Source organism: Uranotaenia lowii, chromosome 2 (assembly GCF_029784155.1).
Source record: "Uranotaenia lowii strain MFRU-FL chromosome 2, ASM2978415v1, whole genome shotgun sequence".
NCBI classification, from domain to species: Eukaryota; Metazoa; Arthropoda; class Insecta; order Diptera; family Culicidae; genus Uranotaenia; species Uranotaenia lowii.
Window position 1 is genome coordinate 80,289,211 of NC_073692.1, and position 22,296 is coordinate 80,311,506.

General features: G+C 36.7%; 2 protein-coding genes across 3 annotated transcripts in view; one reads left to right on the forward strand and one right to left on the reverse strand.

Annotated features, from left to right (window-relative positions):
* Positions 1-227: 227 nt before the first annotated feature.
* The window catches only part of LOC129741799 (protein real-time), a 45,268-nt gene continuing 23,199 nt past the window's right edge, over positions 228-22,296 (forward strand). The window contains exon 1 of one of the 2 annotated variants that reach the window (XM_055733589.1): positions 228-943. In XM_055733589.1, coding sequence (XP_055589564.1) covers positions 881-943 — 63 coding nt within the window. In that variant the 5' untranslated portion in view covers positions 228-880. The remainder of the gene's footprint in view (positions 944-22,296) is intronic. The other variant, XM_055733590.1, reaches the window with a different exon arrangement.
* On the reverse strand, positions 12,941-14,045 carry LOC129741800 (cAMP-dependent protein kinase catalytic subunit beta-like). Its single transcript, XM_055733592.1, has one exon. It carries the CDS (start codon positions 13,999-14,001, stop codon positions 12,952-12,954), a length of 1,050 nt encoding a protein of 349 aa, XP_055589567.1. The 5' UTR covers positions 14,002-14,045; the 3' UTR covers positions 12,941-12,951.

Consider the following 22,296-nt stretch of genomic DNA (forward strand, 5'->3'; position numbering starts at 1 on the left):
TTTGAAATACATATAACTACATTATTGGTTATTTAGTCCAAACAGCTTTGTTAAGCCAACTCCCTAATAAATTTACTCATTCGTGGGTTGCGGGTTACTGATTTGGCTACCCAACCGAAAAAGAAGTGTGAATTGAGAAATTTTTGCATTATGAATTCTCTCAGTGTACTGTTGACGTTTATTCTTCCATGCTGAAATACACCACTTGGGCCCACGAAAAGGGAAGGCAAAACGCTTTTTCATTCATAAAATCCTCAAACATTAAACTTTGCCCTCAGAACGAGTTGAGTTTTCTCAGCCAGCGCGTCGTGTATCGCGAATTTGTTCTCAAATTCTTTAGAATTACAAAATACATCTTCGTCCCGTGGAAAAATGTTTGTTATTCGCTGAGAAAACAAACGTTGTGCAAGTGATTGTTTCCGGAATTCCCCAGGCGAAAACCCGATATTGATAAACGGGCATCGATTTTTCCCAGGAAAGTTTTTCCGATACTCGAAAGAAAGGAATTTTCATTCCACTTCTGCTGCTGCTGTAGACTAACAGCAGTTTTCCGCCCACTTTTCTCGAAACAAGCGAAATACTTGTGGGCAAATAATTATTCGTCCTTTATTGAAGTTCGGGAAAGTGAGTCGGTGTGTTACACAAAAGTAAATTTTTTACTAGCGAGTGCAGGATAGCGTTCCTGAAATTAACCAGAAAAAAGTGAAAACTGTCCTACTTCAGTAGCCCACCCAAGGTCTGGGACAACGAGCAGCACCCATTTTTCAAGTCCGTCCGACTCTTCCCCCCTTATCGACCTTCACGGTTGTATTGTTGCTTGGAAGAAGCCCAAAAAAAATATTGAAACGGTTTATCGCGGAAACATACTAGCAGCAGCAATATGGTGCAGAAGTACGAATCTCCTGTTCGGATTTACAAATACCCCTTCGAGCTGGTGATGGCGGTGAGTGCTTATTTTTATTCTATCATTTTGAGCATTGTTAATAATTTTTGAACCCTTATGATTGGATTAGTGATATTTCATGAAATGAAAAGGCTATGTGTAGGCATACTTAATTCAGAATTCATCCATGTTCGAAGAAACTGGAAACAAAATGCGAATTTCATTGCTCTGGTTCAAGGCCAACACGGGCCAGATAAGTAGTGTGCCGGAGATATTCATCTCAATGCAAGCTACATTTGGGCCCGAGTTTACTATGTGCACTTGTGTAAAGAAAAACCTTAAACAAACCGACCGTTGTTGTTGAATTTATTCTCACATTCCAGCAAACAAAACAACTATCAGCGCAAACAATTCATTTTAAGAGGGTGTCCATGTGAAATATTTGTTACCCACACTGATGAAACGATTGCCAGTAATATCAAAATATTTGCTAGTTTTCAAATATCAATAATGTTTTAATTTTTCACTTCGGGCTACCAACGGGCGTTTAAAGTCCGAAAATGGTGAAAAAAATGCACATGAGAGTCCACCTTTCAAGATCACACTTAACTTTTGCGGATTTCTCGGTTGAAACCTTACCTTTTTTATTTCTTTCTTAACAAATAAAGAAAATGAATGTAAAATTTCGTCCAATGTTTAAAAGGTTTAATATAAAAGGAACAAGACGAGCGGGGGCGCAACGAGCGAGGTGGTTAGACCAAGTGGAGCGTGATCTGGCGAACGTGGGGTGCCCGAGAAATTGGAGAACGGTTGCTATGAACCGAGTGAATTTTAGGAATTATGTTCGTCAAGTTATGTCGTGAGACGGAATACTATGTAAATAAAAATAAAATAAAAGGGTTGATATGGACGACCCCTGACCCTGAATCGAAAACCTGGAATCGATTGCTCGTCCCTCAAAACTCCTTTGCGGAAATTTTCATCTCAATACAATGTATAATAACGCCAATATCGCAAAAACATCAAACAATTGATATGGACGACCCCTGTTCCTAATTTTGTTACCTAGAATCCATTCCTCCACAAAACACTCACGTGCTTTTCAATTTAATAGTTATTAATGATGTGTTTTACTCAAAACTTAGTAATTTAAAACCCAATATCACAAGAACTAGATTTGACATAATCTGATAAATGATTCGAATTCAGGACGGCACCACCAATTTGTGAAACAAAGGCTTTACAGGTTTGAAAATATGTACATATCATGTTTGTACTGTAATCTGTATTTTATAACTTAGCTCATAGTTTGTGGAATTTCATGTACACTGTTGAGTTTTTTTGATTGTTAAAATTTTATTTGTACACTTTTCAACTTGTTTTTTGCATAAATCCTTAAAGTCAGTTTTAGCTAAGCATGTGTCTGAAGAAATCTATAAGATTTGTTTTCCTGATACAAGGGTTGTTTTCAAGCCGACATTCCAAAAAACGTTATAACTCTATTATTAACTGGAACAGTTATCTAATTTTCATAGTTCTGCATAATAAAGTTTATCCACTACTGAATGAAAAATGAAAACGTTGAGATTTTTTTTAAAAGGAAATACTTTTATTGCCAGAAAAAAGATCTGTTTTTCAATAATTTTAATTGTTAAAAAAATGTACGAGATCAGTATTTTTTAAATTATAAATATAGTTTGCAATGTTTGACAGTACTGAAGCATGCTAAAAATATTTAAAAAAAAGTTCAGAACCAAATATGGAGTCGTATGCAAGAGCGGCTTTATAAATGTTTTTTTTTTTTATTTTTTACGGCTACTACAAAAAATTACATTGTTCTTTTTTAAATTTCTTTCGAAATTTGCAATTTCAATGTATTAAAATGTTATTTTGAACTCAAAATCCATGAGTGCTGAAGTTCAGATTTTTTTTTAATAGTTTAGGTGGTTTAATGTGAGTATCAATAAATTTAAATTGCAAAATTTAATTTCACTACGTTTTGAAAATCAAAAATAATTGGTTCTTATTTTTATTGATTTATGATACTTTTGATTTTATTATAATAAATTTAGAAATCATCTTTAAAATTCCTTTTGCAATTTTTTTCTATATTCATTCTGAAACTTAAATTTCTTAGTTTAAAACAGAAAAAAACAAAGGGTGAATTTGAATGGAATAAATGTTTGAATTTTGGCTATATCTCAAACTTTGATATGCTGTTGAATAATCCCCAAAACTGTTTAATAACTGTTTAACTCTGTAACTTGTTGCCCATATTTTTTAACTTTTTAAGTCAGAATTCAAGATGCAAAAACAATGTTTGGTGAATGGTTTCTTATTAGTTATTCATTACAACGAGTTGCAAAATGTTTATTTTTTAGCACGAGTCGTAAATTAAATCAACGGGCTTGCCAAATTGGATAATAACGTCGAGTGCTGAAAAAAAATCGAGTTTTGCAACGAGTGGCATACACAATTTTATGAAAATTTTGAAAATCCTTCGAAAATCCATTAATTGACCTACAAAAAGTGCGTCTTGCAAATAACCAATGACTGAAAATTTGTGATGAAGTAGATCTTGGACTGTACTTTTGCAGACAAGAAATAGTTTGGGATTGAAAATTATCGCTTTTCGATTACTTTTTCAGTGTCCCAAAGTTAACTTTTTAGCACTGAATTATTTAAAATACAATTGTAATAACTATTCAAAAATAGAATTTGATTTTTTCTTGCAAATATTTAATTTTCAATGTATTAAAAAATCTGTACTGAATTCTAAAGAATATATTTTTGGAACTTAGCTTAAACAGAAGACAAGTTCTTCGGAAAATGGTAGGATCAACTAAAGTTATCATGAATAAAAATAATTCCTTAATTATATTTGTTCATAATTACCCAGGTTTATATGGGGTAATCCGTACCCTAGGCTGTAATGGGTCACGGCGACGGCGTGCATTACTGTGTTTATGGAAGTTGAAGGTTTGGAAACAGACTCTAAACTAACATAAACCTGAGAGGGCGGTTGCACGTAGCCTTATTCGATATGAGATCATAGAAAATAAATTAAAAGGTGATTCAATATCGTATACTTTTTCTTTGATGATCCATGTTGATAAGGTGAATGGGAGTTGAAACACTTGCCCTCCCTTCCGTTGGACAACAACAGCATTGCGCAGTGGAAATATCACAATTTGTTGTTTTAATGTTGATATTTCCACTTTTCCATTATGCGCAAGTTAGATTAGAATAGACAGTATTGTAAATGAATGATAACTGCCAAAATTAGATAGGCAATTTAATTGTACAAGAATTAGATGGATGAGGATGTTAACAATTGGCATGGTTAGGTATTCAATGTTCAATGTGCTTCTAGGCAAGGTAAAGTAACAGTTTCCTTCTCCCCAATGCTCTAGTAAGCGTGCATTTGCGGTTTATTAATTTCGAAGGCTTATTCTTAAATCAAGCATTTTACAAGAACTAGAGGCTTATTGGATTAAGGTGCTGTTTAGATAGTTTTCTGTCAAAAATATTTCCTTTGCGTTTCAAAACTTTTTGATAGAATTGTCTATTTTTTGGTTAGGTATGAAATTTAAATAATGAAGTAAAAGATAGATAATAGCACAGCAAAATAATATTGGAGATTTATAAATAGGAGTGAAATTTATTTCATCCGAAAAAGATTGAAGAAAGTTGTTCTGTGAAGTTGTAAATGTTCGAGATTTTAGAAGAACAGCATAGTTCTTTCTCGTTTTAATACTTTTTTATTGTAGTTCGATCTTATAGCTTGATTAGGTTTGAAATTCAAATAAGGAATGTAGAAGATAGAAGGTATGATTCTGATAAACAAGAACCTACTCGTCCAGGAAAATAATATCGGGGTTTTAAAAATTGACATTCATTTTAACCAAACCAAAGATTGAGGAAAGTTGTTTGAGAAGTTGTTCAAAATTAGCAATGAGGTTTTAGAACAACAGCATCGCCATTTGCATTATGGTTTAAATCCTGTTATTTTGATAAGTCAATGATAGTACAAAAGATATTGAACATGCAATTCATAATTGTATCTCTATATTATTTTTTAATTTCCAAAACATTTGGTACACTTATTATTTGTGTTTAGCGAAATTCTATTATTGGTGCATTGAGAGATAGCTTCTTATCTAGATGTTTTGTTCTGAATTCGAAAAATATGTTTTTTTAGTCAATCTAAAACGATAATAAATTCAAAGTTATTGCATCGAGTAAGGTTAGGTGGCAGGTAGGGATAACTCAACTACGGTAAGATAGTGAACCCTTCTGACAATGATATCGAGACGTAAGCATATGATAACTTTTGCTACCATACTGTTACTGCTCGGTTGAATTGGAGGTTGGGTTAACTCGAAGCTCATGTAGGGCCCAATTGTCCCAGTCCGTCGAGCACTATCTTAACGCTTCCCTAAACTGGTGCTTCAGAACCCTCGGGCTCTGTTGCCGCTATCCTACTCTAAGCTATTCTACTCTCATGTAAATTTTCCTCTTCTGTCCCCCGATCTGTTTTTCCTTTCCGGGTCAGCCAGGTAGCTCATAAACCCATACAAAAAAAAAAAAAAAAAATTATATTTGTTCATAATTACCCAGGTTTATATGGGGTAATAATAAACACTGTTAAGATTCTTGTTACGTAAAAATTTTTAGTGTTGGCGATATTTCTAGAGGAATCTTAACACTGCGTCTAGATACGATTAGTGGTCTTTAAATTTTTTCCCTTTATTGGTCATTGGGAATTTTTGTATTCACAAACGAACAAAAAAACTTGTTCATACATTCTAATTTTCACAGATTTTAGAAACTGATAAAGTTATGTACAGTAGTTTTTCGATTTTATCAATACTCGCCATATTCACGCTCGATTGTTATTGGTTACGGTGTCACGGTTATTGTTTCGATTTAACACGCTTTTTTAGAAATCATTCAGAAACCATTTCCAGGACCATAATTTTCTTTCAAAAGCGTAGATCGTCTTTGTTCATGATATTTTTTATGGTTTATGTTATGGTATACAGGTATTGAATAATATGAAAATACCATTGAACTGCTTACTTTAGCTGTATAGTGTAAAAATCGTCATTTGGATTTAAAAACACTTGTTATAATCAACATCAGTATTCTCAGTAGCCGCTCTAAAAAAGTCAACTTTTTTGGTTATGTGAATCATTTAAAGATGTGGGTGAATATAAGCGTTTTTGAAAATGACATGTGTCTCTAATTTCTTTATTTAATTTGTTTTTTTTTTGAAAGGTCTCGTGCGCAATCCTGATTGAACAGCCTTTAGTATTGTTTGAATAGATAATTTTAGAAGACCAAAATGAAATTGTGCTGGCTTTGCCTTAAAATGTGTAAAATGGACTAAGATTTCTGTTATTCTACATATGAAAAAAAGGATTATCTGTGCTCATAAAACAATTTCGAGAAACACACTTCAAAAGTCTAAGTTAAGAAAATTTCGAAATATTTTTCGAAAAGGTAAACTTTCTAGTTAATCAATGGTGTGAAGATTAAAATATTGGAATTTGAAATTGACAGAAGAAAATTTTTGTTGATGCATTTTTCTTTGAACTCTTTTTTAAAATCGACATTAGAGATAACCACTGTTAAACTTAATAATTCATTTTAATTAGATGTAGACTATCAAATTGATATTTTACATGTTTTTATTTCAAGAAAAAAATATAATAATAGCTAGGGTAGAATAATTTTAACTGAAATCAATACATTTTGTTTAGTAATTTTCGATATAATTACATCTTGTGATCAAAATTTATTGATACAGGGTTGCTAGCGAACCGGGAAAACCGGGAAAACCGGGAAAAACTTTGGAATTTCATCACGTCACCGGGAAACCGGGAAAAAACCGGGAATTTCGGCACCTCACCGGGAAAATTGACATTTTTGAAATTTTTTTACAAAGTTTCAAAAATATTTTTAGAATTATTTCAAAATTTAAGAGTATTTTTGAGAGTCTCGATATAGATTTATCTCACTATCGCTTATTTTCGTTCATTAATAAAATAAGCGTTTATGTTAACACTTATTGCGGAGAAAGATGAGTTATCTCGATTTTTCGCTCTCCGCTTACAAGCATAACTCAAATGATATTAATTTAATAATGAAATTATTATCGACAAATCTAAACACAAAACTGTACTTTTTTCCTCTCTTAAAGAGGTTTCTAACTTAACCAGGTTCTCTTTTATAGATGGTCAGCAACATACAAACGAATTAAAGTGATCTAGGAATTCAACTATTCAATATGTATTTGATAAAAATCCACCTCACACCAGTTGATGCATCAGTTCGAAGTTTTCTGAGTAAGTTTCAATAAAGAGGAGAGAAAATAACACAAAAGTGTTATTTTCTCTAACTTCCTTGATCTAGTCAGGTAAACGACTCTAGCTTATAGAGGTATTACACTCTCACTTGAAGAGGTTTAGTAAAATTATTTTATGCAAAAAGCAAATAATTTGGCAGCGTGAGACGTTTTTAAGCAGAGTTACACCTCTTTTCCATCAGAAAAAAAAATTGGTTTTTCAATTTTGTATTTCGTTTTAATTGGTCTGAGGAAGGAAGCATTACATCGCAAGTGTTAAGTTTTTAATTCATTCTACGTTAAGCTGTTGCTTATAGTTTCCGAAATGTAAGGTCTTAACGCTGATAAAAATTAATATCTTACACTCAAACAATCAAACCTCAGCCCTGTTTTATACATGGTTTCTATATTTTCACGAATCTTTAGTTCAAATGACTATTACTACAGTTATTCATTGTTTTGTTTAAAAGAAATTTTTTTTTGAAAATCATGTCTTTGGATTTGTACAAACAAAATTTAACTGAATTTAGAAAATAACTAATTATTTTTCGGCAATCTGATCATTTTAAGTTTTGTAAGACAAATCCCCATTCAAGTTGATTTTATAGTATGTTTCGATGTATTGTTAACATACTTCTATAAAAATTATACTTTTTTTCTAGAACTCAATAGAAGTTCTAGAAAATTTATATTGGCTGAAAAGTACTAACATTACAGTTTCAAAATCAATTTAACCGGACTTTTTTTTGCAAAATTTTTGAAATTGTGGAGAAAAACAACGATTAGATGCCCAGTTCGTTAGATTTGTTTTAAAATAAATCATGAAAGCCTGTAAATTTGAATCGAAAAGACTACGTGTTACAAGACGCCGGAATGTTTGCCATGATTTCTAATCGGTTAACAAGTTTTGGGATACAATTATTAGAAATTTGAAGCCTTTTATATTGATTTTTTTTAATTCGCCATGATTTTAAATCAAAAAACGAGTATAAAAAATATCGGAAAAATCATCATTTATAACCGGGAAAAAACCTGGGAAAAACCGGGAAAAACTTTGGAATTTAAAAACGAAAAATCGCTAGCAACCCTGTTGATACAAAACATTTCCACCACTGAAAAAATTATAAGTTATTGATTAAAGACAATAAAAATACTTTTTTCCACTTAAATGTTTAGTTTTGCCAAATTCACGGTTTCGCCATATTCACGGTGAAATCCTTTTCGACCGTGATAAAATCGAAAAAGTACTGTATAACGGTTTATTTCCAAGATCTTGACGGTTATTAGTATTTTAAAAACTAAAGATAAGTCTAGATCAGTGGTTTTCAAAGTGGTTCCTACCGCCCCCTTGAGGGCGTTGAGGACTTTTAGGGGGGGGCGCTGAGCTCAACTTTGAAATTTGAAGAGCGTTAGAAGAGCTCAGGGGGCGGTGGGTTCATTTTTATTCTCCTATTTTCACAAATTACGAAACAGCTTAGAATTGGAATGACGACGAGAACTTTCAATGCCCAACGATGAAACGACTTTGAAGAACTCTGAAAACCAAATAATAGCCAGGTTAAGGAGAAATATCTGTAAACTCACAGAGTTGTTAGGCAAGTTTTTGTCTCTGTAAGTCACAATCTTAGACAGATTATTTTTAAATTGTTACAGATTTCGCATACGATTTGAATAAGTATTGATCTGGTTCTGTAAGTTTACTTTGGGTAATACAAAGCAAAACAAAACTTTTGGATAGCAATGCATGATAATCTTAAAAATGAATTGTTTTAAAAAAATTGGCAAAAATTATTCTATATAGAATCTGTGCAAGAAGTCGTCACAGATTTAATCATTGACTTTGGAAATGAAAAAGAAGGATGCTAACAAGCCAAAAAAACTTTTGTTTTTTCATGATTAAACATCAAAAATTATTCGATTTTCACTAAATTGTCGGAATTAGTTCTTAGAACCCATGTAAAGTTTTTAGACTTGTTATAAAAACAGTACTCAAATTTAGTCTGTAATTGTGATAAATAAATGTTTAATAATTTATTTAATCAAGAAATAATACTATGTATTATACTTTTTATGCTATTTCACTGAATGAATAGTAAATATTTTGTGAATTATAAAAAGCAAATTAAATTAGTTATGAATTCTGATTGCCAGAATTAAGATAGGCGGCTTGCTATTAGTTTTTTTTTCAAGTTTAAGTTTTTGTCCTGGAATATTAACATTTTTCAATTTTAGTCTTGGGGTTTGAAGCCATTTGATTTTGAATGAATTTTGAGTTTTGTCTTGTTAGAATTTATGGTTATGCGTTGGATTTTCGATCTTCTCAAGTCAACCATAATTATTTTTAAATGTGCTTCATTGAACGTTTCAAATTATTCTGCAATAATATTTCAAAAGCTTATGGTTTTTCAACGATACCAATTCGCATTCTTCTAAATTTTTCTCATAAATTTGCTAAGGGGGCGTTGTGTTCAAAAATTTAGCAAAAGGGGGCGGTGAAGGAAAAAATTTTGAAAACCACTGGTCTAGATAATCAAACAATGCGTAAGAATAAGTGTTCATAATTGCCCCGTGATTTAAAAACATGAGAAATTATTAACAATCCTCTGTGAATCAGTATGATAAATATTTGGCAAAAATTTATATTACACTTGAAGATGCATTTATTACTGACTGTAAAACGTCTGAAAACAGCATTTTTACTGAATTTACTGTGACAAGGGAGTTACATGATTGAACGCCCTCAGAACAATTTTAAATTCTAGAGACGTGGATTTTGAGAGCTTTAGTAACACAATTTATATCTGGAACACATCAAAAAATTTGTAAACATGATTTAAATCCTCATAACGATTTTGTTTAGGATGTTTTTTCTATCATTTATATAAACGCGAACGAAACCTTAAAATAGAATCGAATTCCTCTAAGTGTTCAATTATTTGAGTGTTATGAAACAACCAAATCAATGAAATAAGTTGATAATTTTTCTATATACCGACGAAAATGGACAACCAATATCTGGAAAACATTGAATTTTCGTCCGGGAAAACCGGGAAAAACCGGGAAAAACCGAGAATTTGAAAATGAAAAGTTGTGCATATATATAGCATATATCGAGAAATTATTATGCAAAGGATGACTTATTTTATAAGAGAGGTTGTTTGCGTTCGAATATTTGACATGACTCGAAAACTCATCTAACAAATAGACCCAAATGTGGCACATGACTTTATTTAGATACTAATAATGTTCATATGATAGTTCGTGAATCCTTCCCACTTTGGAAAACCGTGGAGAATCCATACCTGTAAAACATACGTTTTAGCATAATGAAAGAACCCAAGGGCCAAGAAGCTTTAATAACAGCTTAAATAATATTAAAATTTTAGATTTAAAAAAAAACCAATTTAGAGATCAAGTTTCTGTAATCGAGCTGCAACCCTAATTTTAAAGTTGTTGCTTTGAATAATTTTAAAATTTGATTCAAAAAATGCCTACAAAAACAAATAAAAATTTGAACAGGGTCTAGCAAAGCACACCGGATCAGCTAAAAATACATAAAAATAACCATTTTGTTATTTTTGGCATTTTTTTGTCGTTTTGGTTATTAAAATTTTTCTCAAAAAAAAATCATTTTAACAATTTTCTCGGTTTTGTCGTCATTTTTTGTCATTTTTTAGGTTTTGGTAACATTTAATGTTATGGTCATTTTCGTCATTTTAGTAATTTTTTTTAATGTTTTGAAATTTTATCTTTTTCTGCAGCTTGTGTCAGTTTTGTTTTTTTTTTTTTTGTCGTTATTAAAAAACATACCAAGAAGAAAATTTAAAAAAAAAATGAAATTTTAATTTTCCATCGAATCACATCAGCAGCGTTCAAATCGTGTCGGAAAATTAAAATAAAATTATGTTAGTTTTTATTTTCCCTAAAAAATCATTTAAGGAAACAAAAACTAAAACTACTCAAAGAGGAATTTGAATTTTTATTTGAATAAGCAATTAATGCTAATAAATTCGGTTGAAATTTTTTAAACAATTCTGAGTAGATTTGACTTATCGTGACTTCTTCATTGAATTTACGGCAGGCTCGAATAAGTATATCCAAGAAAATTTGGAATAAACGATAATCCAAGTTGTTGTTGTTTCGATTATAGTCGTATTACCATCTTTATGGCATTCGCGACTTTATATCAACGTAGGTGTTGGCGGACACTTATTCGAAACAACTGTGTTCGATTACTCTTGGGCTCGAACTCGAGGACATCGGCTCAGAAAGCACCTGACTTACCAACTGAGCTATATCACTAGCCAATAATCCAAGTACAAAGCTATAATTGACAGCATTCTTCAGCAAGATTTACAATGAAAAATTCAAAGATACATTTAAGATGATTTAAATTTTTTTACATTAAGTTTTTGGTGATTGTGTAGCTTTTCCAACATAACTTTTGGATTTTTTTTTTATAAATTATCCAACATCATTTGAAAAATTTGACAAGTTTGTTATTGTATAAATTTAAAAATAACTATTCGGTAGAATACTTAGCTAAACTATTCGGCTTATCGGTTTTTCTTCAGACATCATATCGCTGACAGAATGGTTCCGAATCGATTAAAGCATAAAGTGGCTATGACCCTTTTTATTACCTCATATCTACGAAAATTCTTCTTTTAGCCACAAAGATAACATCATCGTTTGGGCTTCGTACTTACCTGCATGCATACATAGTGTAGATACATATAAATAATGCGCATGGAGAGGCCATTAAACCATTTGATAATTTTAAGTGCGGTTCCGAATAGACTTGAACTAGAGACCTGCGATTTAAAGGCCCTTGTGGCTGCTATTTTTTTGTAAAGGTATAGGTACAGCCGAGGAAAAGTTTAGCTCGCGTGCCGGCGGTTTGTAGTAATCGGTTGAATAAAACGTGGATAGAAAAAACATCAACTAACATGCACGAATGCCGCTAGTTGAGTTGACGTCTCCAAGCCACAGACTTGGGGAGGAACTGAAAAAGTGGGGCTGACGGGGACTGTAGCTACGGTAAGCTCTCAGCTGAGCTGTGTTGTCGCCGAACGGTCTCGTCGAATTGCATCACCGCAAATCTCAGAACAAGTTTACGCATTTCAAAGGAAAAACTACGATAAAATAGCTACAGAATGGCATCGAAGGACGTTAGGGCTAGTTCATGAATGAGGTTACGCCATTTTAACCTAAATTTTGATTATCAATGGCAATGAATTGAAATAGGTTATGGCACAGTTTGGTTATTATGAAGATATTAAAATTTGCTTCTTTTTTATACATAAAAATTACATCATTTTTTGCCTTCAACTTCGGCTTTTCGCTCAAATAATAATATCGATAATCATATCCACGATCGTATGACGTCGTCAATAGAAAATACCTTAAACTACTCGCAGCAGGTGCCGTCATTTTGCAAACAACTTCCTCAGCGCTAGTGTTCGACTAAGATATTATGTTTCGCAATTCCCACATTATACACGCGTCGGAACTTGTTCGAATGGCTTGCATAAAGTTTCAATCACCGACTCCCTGGCGAAATAGAGCTCGATACTTACTTTAGATCAGTTAATGTATTTACGTTCAACCGATTTACAAATCAAAAAAATTTAGTCTTAAAAAATCAATCTTTTTATAACATTGAATGCAATACATTGATATACAAACATACAAAAAGAGAACCAACGTTAAGCGTATTCTAGAAATCGGCAAATTCCTTCACAAATTGGCATTTGGATGCAACTTTCAAATTCCTTTCTTCGTAATAATCAAAACGAGATGTATCTCCTTGACCGCTGATTTTCGGTAGAAATGGAGCCGTTACTTCCCCATTCAGCATGGCGATCCAGTTCGTTCCTTTGAACCACGGGTGACCTTTAATATCGCTTGTTCCATCCTTCAAATTTCCAAACCTTCGGGACAAATCTACCTGAAGGATGTTTTTCACCAAATCTCTAAGATCGGCACTGAAATCGGCTGGAAATCGAAATTTTCCTTTACATATTTTCTCAAACATTTTCATTTGATCCACGGAATAAAAAGGGGTATATCCGGCAACCATTTCGTACACGACAACACCGTATGTCCACCAGTCGATGCTCTTGCCGTATCCTTTAGATTGGAGCAGTTCCGGTGCCAAATATTCGGGAGTGCCACAGAGCGTCCACGTCCGATCTCGAATCATCTTGCAAAATCCAAAGTCCGCTATCTTAACGTACCCTTTATGATCAATCAGAACATTTTCGGGCTTCAAATCTCGGTACACCAAATTTAAATAATGCAAGTATTCGAGTGCAAGCGCTATTTGTGCTGCATAAAATTTTGATTGATCCTCACTAAACCGCTTATTGGATCGTAATAACGAATACATTTCACCTCCGTTAATGAACGGCATCACCAGATAAACGAACGAATTATCCTTGGCACAGGTCTCCAAATGAACAAGAAATGGGAAATTCACGCTCTGAAGGATCCTTTTCTCGTTGATCGTGTGTTGTATCTGCTTATGCTGTACGATTTGGGCCTTAGATAAAATTTTCATCGCGTAGTATTGATCGGAATTTTTCTTGCGGATCAATTTTACAACACCGAAAGCGCCTGTTCCAATTATTTTCAGTATATCGTAATTGTTCAGTGATGAAAGAGTGGTCTCTTTGGATGCATTATAACGTTTCTCGAATTCAGTTTTCAATCTATTCAGAATCTGTTTGTAGTCGCTGCCACTCGAGAACAAGCCTGAACTTGTCATTTTTGTTTTACTTTACCGAGGCAAAACAGTAGCAATCTTCGCAGTTATCAACAATCCTTATAAACTTGGTTACTAGGATGTCAACATATTGTACTTCTGGATGCTGATTCAGACTAATCCAAAGATTTCCCAGTAGACGATGGAAGCGCTGCCCAATTTGGGTGATAATTTTGCATTAGCGCTAATGAGATGCAACTAAAATTTCACCCAACTTTTAACAGATCATATGGGTTTTTGATTGATTGATTGATTTATTTATAGAGGCATTAAATATTTAGCTCATTCGCCTCTTCTCATATGGGGTTTTCTTAAGGAAAGAAAGAATAACTTTTCGATTCCATCGCCCATTGGGTTTATAAAATCAGTTAAAATCTGGGTTAAATTTTGTCTACATTTCACTGGCACCCATGTAAAACCTAAGAGATTATCACAAACAATCGAATTCAAGATCCGCTACAGAAATAAGAACCATATTTTACTTCTATTTACTATCCTAGCCAGCTTTCAAATTCCAAAATGAGATCCAGTCATCCAGCCAGCAAGAAAACTCAAAAAAAAAAGAATGTGATTTAAATTCTTGACCGACCATCTTACCTAGTAAGGCTGGCATAAAAAAGACACACATTTTATTATAAGTAGGCATTTTTGGCAAACATGTATGAATCTTGCAGATTGGCTGTAATGTTCGTAGCCTTTCTTATTGAAAGCGGCTTTTAAAACCATAAGACTCATACCACCTTATATTAAGCTTGCCAGATTTCATCCGGACTAGCCGATATTTGATACAAAATTTGGGAAAAATCCGATATGTTCCGATTGCCCTGATTTTGCGCAAATTTATTCACATTATCTGCAAAATAAAAAATAAAAACAAATTGAGTTTTTATATTTTTTTTTTAATTTTTGAGTCTGAGAACGAATTTAATTAGCAAAAGTTAAAAAAAAAAAATAAAAGGATTTATGGAAGCCTAAAATACGATTTGAAATCTGCTGATGTTTTTCGCTGGGTTTTGACCAAATTAGCCCGGTCATTGCCCGATTTCAGGTTAAAAATTTTGAAATCCACTGCCCGTATTTTGCCAGGTTTTAGATATTTATTTATTTTTTTAACTTGACGAACATAATTCCTAAAATTCACTCGATTCATGGCAACCGTTCTCCAATTTCCTCGGACATCTCACATTCACCAGATCACACTCCACTTGGTCTGACCACCTCGCTCGTTAGCTCCTGCTCGTCTCGTTCCTACAAGGTTCGTAGCGAACACCTGTTTCGCAGGACAGTCGTCCGGCATTCTCGCAACATGTCCCGCCCAGCGTATCTGGCCAGCCTTCACCACCTTCTGAATACTGGGTTCGCCGTAGAGTAGGGTTACCATACGTACTCTTTTAAGAGTACATGTACTCTTTTTCGGTCGAGAAATGGGCGTACTCTTCTTTTTGTGAAATTTTACCAAATGTACTCTTTTTTTAAAAAAACATTTGATCTTAAAATCCTGCGTATTTTTTGATTATATGAGGTTATTTCACATGTTATGGTAAAACTACGAAAGGAATAAGACTTACAACAAATTACTTCAATATCTTGTTTTCATTAACATGCATTTTTAGTTGTAATTACGTCAGCGCGATAAGCGCCTGTGAGTATACAAACTATAATCAATATACAATACAGATAATATGCTTAAATGCGCACAAATCTCAAATATTTTTTTTAAAGTTTAGTTTTCGACATTTTACTAGCGTTATGGCATTCAAATAATGATTGTAATGGTTGTGCGCGTCAATAAAAAAAGGTCCTTCAAATGGATTGTTTTATAATGTATATTTTGGGGTTTGTCAGCATTACATCTTATTACTGCTATCTCTTCCAATAATCCAACTTTTGCATAACCTTGACAAATTGACAGAACATCCAGCCATCAACCTGACGTTATATAGTTTCTTCTCACTTTTTGCGTAAATGATCTCAATGTACTCTTTTTGGTGTTGCGGGATCTGGTAACCCTACCGTAGAGTCGCGCGAGCTCGTGGTTCATCCGTTGCCTCCACATTCCGTGCTCCTGCACGTTGCCAAAGATGGTTCTTAACACTCGTCGCTCGAATACTCTGAGTGTACGCAGGTCCTCCTCGAGCAATACCCATGTCTCGTGCCCGTAGAGAATAACCGGTCTAATGAGCGTCTTATACAGGTTGCACTTCGTGTGAGGGCTAAATCATCTCGACCGCAGTTGCTTGGAGAGTCCATAAGCAGACACGACTTCCGCAGATCATTAGCTGCCGGACCACACGGCTGGTGTCATTGTCTGCGGTCACCAGTGAGCCGAGAAAGACTAAGTCTTCGACTATCTCCAGCTCGTCGCCATCGATCGTGACCTTGTTATAACTAGAAAAGCGGGCTCGATCGGTCTCGGATCTGCAGGCCAGGGTATACTTATTCTTGGGCGTATTAATCATTAACCCAATCCTTCCTGCTTGGCTTTTCAGTTTGCGGTAGATCTTCTCCATCGTCCCTCCATGAAGCCGGCCTGATGCCTTCCCACGTATATGTTTGCTTGTGGCGTTAGGCGGCGGAGTTGGATTCGGGACAGCACTTTGTAGGCGGCATTTAGGTTAGTGATAGCTCGGTAGTTCTGACAGTCCAATTTGTCGCCCTTCGTGTGGACATATTACCCTCTCCTTCCATTTTGATAAGTTCAGCTGCGATGCTATCCTTCCCAGCCGACTTGTTGCTATTTTATTCAATTTAATTCATTATAAATCATATATAGATCCAAATGATATTTGAAAATTAAAAGACTAACTACAAATACAAATCTACACTGAACTTAGAACACTAAAAATTCATCTTCGGAATACATCCCTCGAAACGTCAAAATGAAAATGCTCTGAGAAGCGGTTGAAAGCCAATTATTGCAGAGTTGGCCCAATTCCTCAAACCTTGAGTCCGGATGCTAAGTGGAAGAACTTCCAAAAGTGCGGGAGAGTCGATTCTTGATGAAAGTAGATCAGCGACAAAAGACGCACGAGTAGCGGCCCTGCGGACTTGCAGCGAAAAGGGTCTTGCCAGTTTAAGTGTCAAAGAGCATACCATAAATAACGTCGTTGGATGGCTTCGATGCGATCAGAACCGTTTTGATAATATGGGCACCAAGTCGCAGAAGCATATTCAATGATCAATCGAACCAAACTACAGTAAAGATTCTGCAGGCAGTAGATGTTCTTAAAGTGTTTTCTTGCGGAAAAGAAGACCCAGGCTTATCGAGGCCTTGTCAACGATATAGTTCGTATGAGTCTTCAAATCCAGCCGCACGTCAAGAATCACACCAAGATCTTTCACGTGTTGAGCTCGAGAGATTGAATCGTTTCCAAGGACATATACGGCTGAGAACGGGCGTCGTTTGTGGGAAAATGATATTACTGCGCATTAACTATGGTTTAAAGGTAGACGATTGGCATCACACCAGGAGACAAAGAGTTTAAACTGGTTCTGCTGGAAGTTTACATCTTCGGGGCCATTGATAAAGTAGAACAGTTTCAAGTCGTCTGCATATGCTAATTTTGGTCCATCGAGAAGTTGTAGCACGTCATTGAAGTAGATCAGGAATGAATACTATTGGCCCTAGATGACTTCCCTGAGGCACGCACGATGAAGCTAAGAACGGCCTGGAAAAACAGTTACCCGTACGAACTGTCAAGTTACGTCCAGTTAAGTAACTGCGGAACCAGCCAAGAAGAGATCCACAAAATCCTAAACGTTCGAGCTATTCATCTGGTGAATGGCTTCTTTAACTTCACTCATCGTTGGGAGTGGCTCCACCTCGTCATTTACTACGCCGACGATGTATCTCTTCCCACCGTCTGGATCTCCTGCATGTGCGCCATTCATGTGTTCAGCGAAGTACTGCTTCCACCTTTTGATCACCTCACGATTGTCCGTCAGGCAGGTTGCCTCGGTCCTTATCCCGGCTCATTCTGGCTTGCGGCACGAAGCCTTTGCGGGGTGCGTTGAGTTTCTAATAGAACTTTTGTGTTTCTTGGGAACGATGCAGCTGCTCGGGCTCCTCATACTCCTCCTCCAGGAGGCCCTTTTTTGCTGGAAAATTCGGACTCGCTGCCTCTACCGCTGTCGGTGATTTTCCACGTTTTCGACGGGTGCTTCTTTGTACTGCTGCCGCCCGCGCGGCGTTCTCTTCGTCCATCACCCTCCTACACTCCTCGTCGAACCAGTCGTTCCGTTGAGTTCGTTCGTCATGCCCGATGACGTTCTCCGTCACGCGGTTGATGGTATCTCAACAGTCAATAGGGGCTTCGTCAAGCTCGCCCTCTGCCGGCAGCGCTGCTTCGAACGCTTGCGCGTAGTCTGTCGCGACCGCAGATTGCTTCAGTCGTGCGATATTTAACCGAGACGGGCGTCGGTTTCGTATGTTGTTCACTACGGAAAGTTTTGGGCGCATCTTCACCACCACCAGATAGTGGTCTGACTCAATGTTGGCGCCTTAACAGGATCTGACGTCGATGAAGTCCAAGAAGTGCTGACTGTCTATCAAAACGTGGTCGACCTGTGATTATGTTTGGTACGGTGATCTCCAGGTGTACTTGTGTGGGAGACGGCGCTGAAAAATGATGCTTCGTACGGCCATTCGTTTGGAGGTGGCAAAATCTATGAGTCTTAGGCCGTTTTCGTTTGTCAGCTAGAATTCGTCTTTGTCGTCACCGGTACTTCCGAGGTGTGGGCTGTGCACGTTGATGATGCTGGTGTTGAAGAACCGACCCTTGATTCTCAACCGGCAACCGGCGGGTTGATCGGCCACCACCCGATCACGTGCTTCGCCATTTTCCCGATCAAGCTTACAACCTCGTGTGTGTTGCCGCAGCTCCGGTAAATGGCATGACCATCGTTCGTACCCTGGAGCCCTTCCAGCATACCTCCTGTACCTATACGATATTAAATTTGCGGGTCTTCAATTCGTTGGAGAGCACGTGGGTACTGCCGATGAAATTTAGAGACCGGCAGTTCCATGTTCCAAGTTTCCAATCGCTAGTACCTTTTCGTCGCGTGGGTCTTTGCCGATTTCCGTCCGAAATTTCTTGTTCATTGTTCGTTGTTGTTTTATTTTTCTCAGTCACGGGCTCGCAAGGCCCGCAGCCAACCCCACTATCTCGCTGGAGGACCGTCGCGATGTCCGAACACCATTGTTGCACTCCGCACGCACCCCTGACATAGAGAACAGACGTGTACTGAGTCCCCTAACTTAGTTAGCATGCAACCAAAGCATCCACCGTGGTGGGTACCCGAACTCCGCTAAGGTTTACATTTTTGTAGGAAAAGGAATGTTGCTGTTTAGGAGCGGTTGCTCATACATACCTGGCTTTCCGAGGTGGTAACACGTAGTGCGTCTAGCAGGATCCGACTACGAGGTAGACTGGAACCGGAAGTGGTTTGGTAGTGGTTCGACCACCCGGCTGTCCTCGCTTCTGCTTCGCTGGGTCTTGTCGTCCTCAGGCCAAGGGTTGTAAGCTAACCCAACGATCGGTCGCCCCGGACGACTTTGGCGGCTGGTTCGAAGTTGATAGAAGGCCTGATGCTGCTAGTCGAAACCCGTAGGACGTGGGCGTACTCGATTTGATCCTTCGTGTTCTAATCACCCGTTGACACACAAGTCCAGATATGCCGGGTCCCACGCTTGCCCAAAACGGCAAAAAACCGGATATGGGGAGCAAGATGGAGACCGGACACTTCGGCGAACTCCTGGTATTCACGTGGAGTCCGTTAAGAAAGAAAGCATTAGGACCAGAACAATTGGCGTCCGTTCTGGTTCGCAGCCACACACTTTATGCCGCTGACAGCTTGAAACCGCTAGTTACTTTTCCTTTCGCCAGTGTTGCTAGTTGGGCTTTTGCAACCTCAGCCATCCCATGCAGCAACAATTAGGGAAAGTGTAAGTTTTAAACCTACCACCCCACCGGCGATACAGGGACTCCCTTTATAAGGCCTCAGGCTGGCTCGCTTACCAAAGGAAATCACAGGGAGTTCGAACTTTGACCTCAGGAAACCCCAAAATATGCACTTCTCAATCTTTATTTAACAATTGTCACCACAATTCTACTGTATATGCGCAAACTGGTAAATACCAAATGGTTACGCTACCTTTTAGGTCAAAGCCCTGGTTGCCGGGTTTTGGAATATGGCGGAGCTTCGACGAGGGCGACGCTGCTGCTGCTGACCAACTGCTTTGCCGGTCCAATTCCTACCGGAAACCGGTATGTTTTTTCGGGGATTTCGGCTACGAGAACGAAGGAGCTGGTTGGAGAGCTTGATTGGTCGATCCGAGTGTTGTTGTTCAGAATCGACCACAACCTTCAACCAATGATCACCCGGATGGTAACGGCTATCCCGGGCAATCGTGACCAAACCAAGGCTGATTCAGGGACAAAGGTTGGCTTCTGTCCCGCCAAATGGTTTCTTTTGGCCAAAACTTAGGGGTCCTGTTGAGGAATCAGGCGTTAGTGTTCCGTATTTCGGCGGGAACAAAATGGCGGTTCGGCGTCTCATGGCTTACCTGGACGCTTGAGCACTTAAAACTTATGTGTGTGCAGATAAGTCTTGCACTATGTATGTACTTCACAATGTCGTAGTACTAATTGAAGTGAGCCAGCTCCAGGAAACAGCCTTTGACCGGCCTTGAACCGCGAATATAGGTCGTTGCTCTCCCATAATGTCGGACACGATCGTTCGCCTTCGTGAACTCGTCGACCGTCGCTACCGATCGGGGTGGTTACCAAGCAGCGCGGGTTACCATGGATGGCCCTCTGGTTGTGAGGTGATCAAGCTTCCTGGCTACATACTGGTGGCTTGTGGCGCTGTCGTCGGCTTTGAAGGCTGCATTATTTGGGGAAAACCATCACCCATCATTTTCCCTCACTGCGATATTTAAAACTACATTTAATCGCGACCAATCACTACAACCTCGTTGAAAGTGTTATCTGACGCTTACAAAAGGAATATTAAAAGGGGAAAACTTTAAATCTACACGGGAAATATTCTAAAACTAAATACACACCAATATTTAAAAAAAAAAAACATCCTTTGTTACGATGTTTGGTAACAATTCATCAGTGTTGCAGCTTCCACAGATCGTCAGACACATATAAGACATATTTTCTCTTGATACCCCTGTGGAACTTTCAGGCGAGACTTGAGTACGAAACATTGAAAAAGTTTGTTCCGAAGTCCATTACAAGATATTTGAAAATTTAACTCCACAACTATTTTGAGCACGACTTGACTACCGTGTTTTGTTTATTTTATGGATGGACGGCTTTTTAACATTGTCCGGTTTATTCTGTATAAGCTCAACGACCCTACAGAAAAATTTACCTTCTTCATCACTTCTCCAATCGAAAAGTACTAGCTAAGTAGTTTCACTGAAAATTTCATTATTTCCATCCATCTATTCAAAGCTTTTCATAAAACAAACCTTTCAAACTCTAGCAAAAGAAGCATTGACGAAAAATTTCAATCGAATTCGGTGCATTTGCAGAGGTTAACAAAAAAGCTTACAAAACTGAAAGTATACTTACTAATTACAATATTAAAAAACGAGCGTGGGAAACGTGATGAAAAATAAAAACGCGATAATTTAATCTAATATTTATCTAAATCTAATGTTTTAAAATTTTAGTATTCATCCGAAGCTTGAACAATCATTAAAAGTAATAAAAAAAAAATTAGAAAACAATCAGTGTTTACTGTTTGTGATGAAAAGTGATGAAGTTCATTAGATTTTCACACTCTTTATCGAAATATTGAAGCTCTATTAATGAGTTTATTGTTCGAGTCTATAAGCAGCTAGGTAGCTAAATATGTATATATTGAACAATTTTTGTAGGTTTGTACACAAACCAGACTGCACTCGAGGTTTGATTGTGAATATATCGAAACGTGGCTTTAGTTGTTGTGTCAACATCGGATATCAAAAGCTATTTTCGCGCTCCTAGCCACCACAAGTGCTTACTTAATTTGCAATCGGTGTACCTAGTTGCAAAGAGAAGGTAGGTAGGTACATCTGTTGGTTGCGGCTGCGAAGAGGAAGCCAGCCGGAAAGAATCGTGGCGCCAAAATGGTTAAAAAAACACGAACCACGGAAAACCTCCCTCTTTAACCGGTTATTTCACTTTAAAAACAATAATCAAGTTTCCCCTTCCCCTTTCCGGTTCAAATATTTTCGATAAATTTAAACCAGCAAATCTCAATACTTTTCCGCTTGCAAAGAAGTGTCAAATTTTAAATAAG

What these genes read in the sequence shown, in the direction of transcription:
- LOC129741800 (XM_055733592.1), bottom strand. Translation starts at nt 14,001, where the DNA reads ATGACAAGTTCAGGCTTGTTCTCGAGTGGCAGCGACTACAAACAGATT.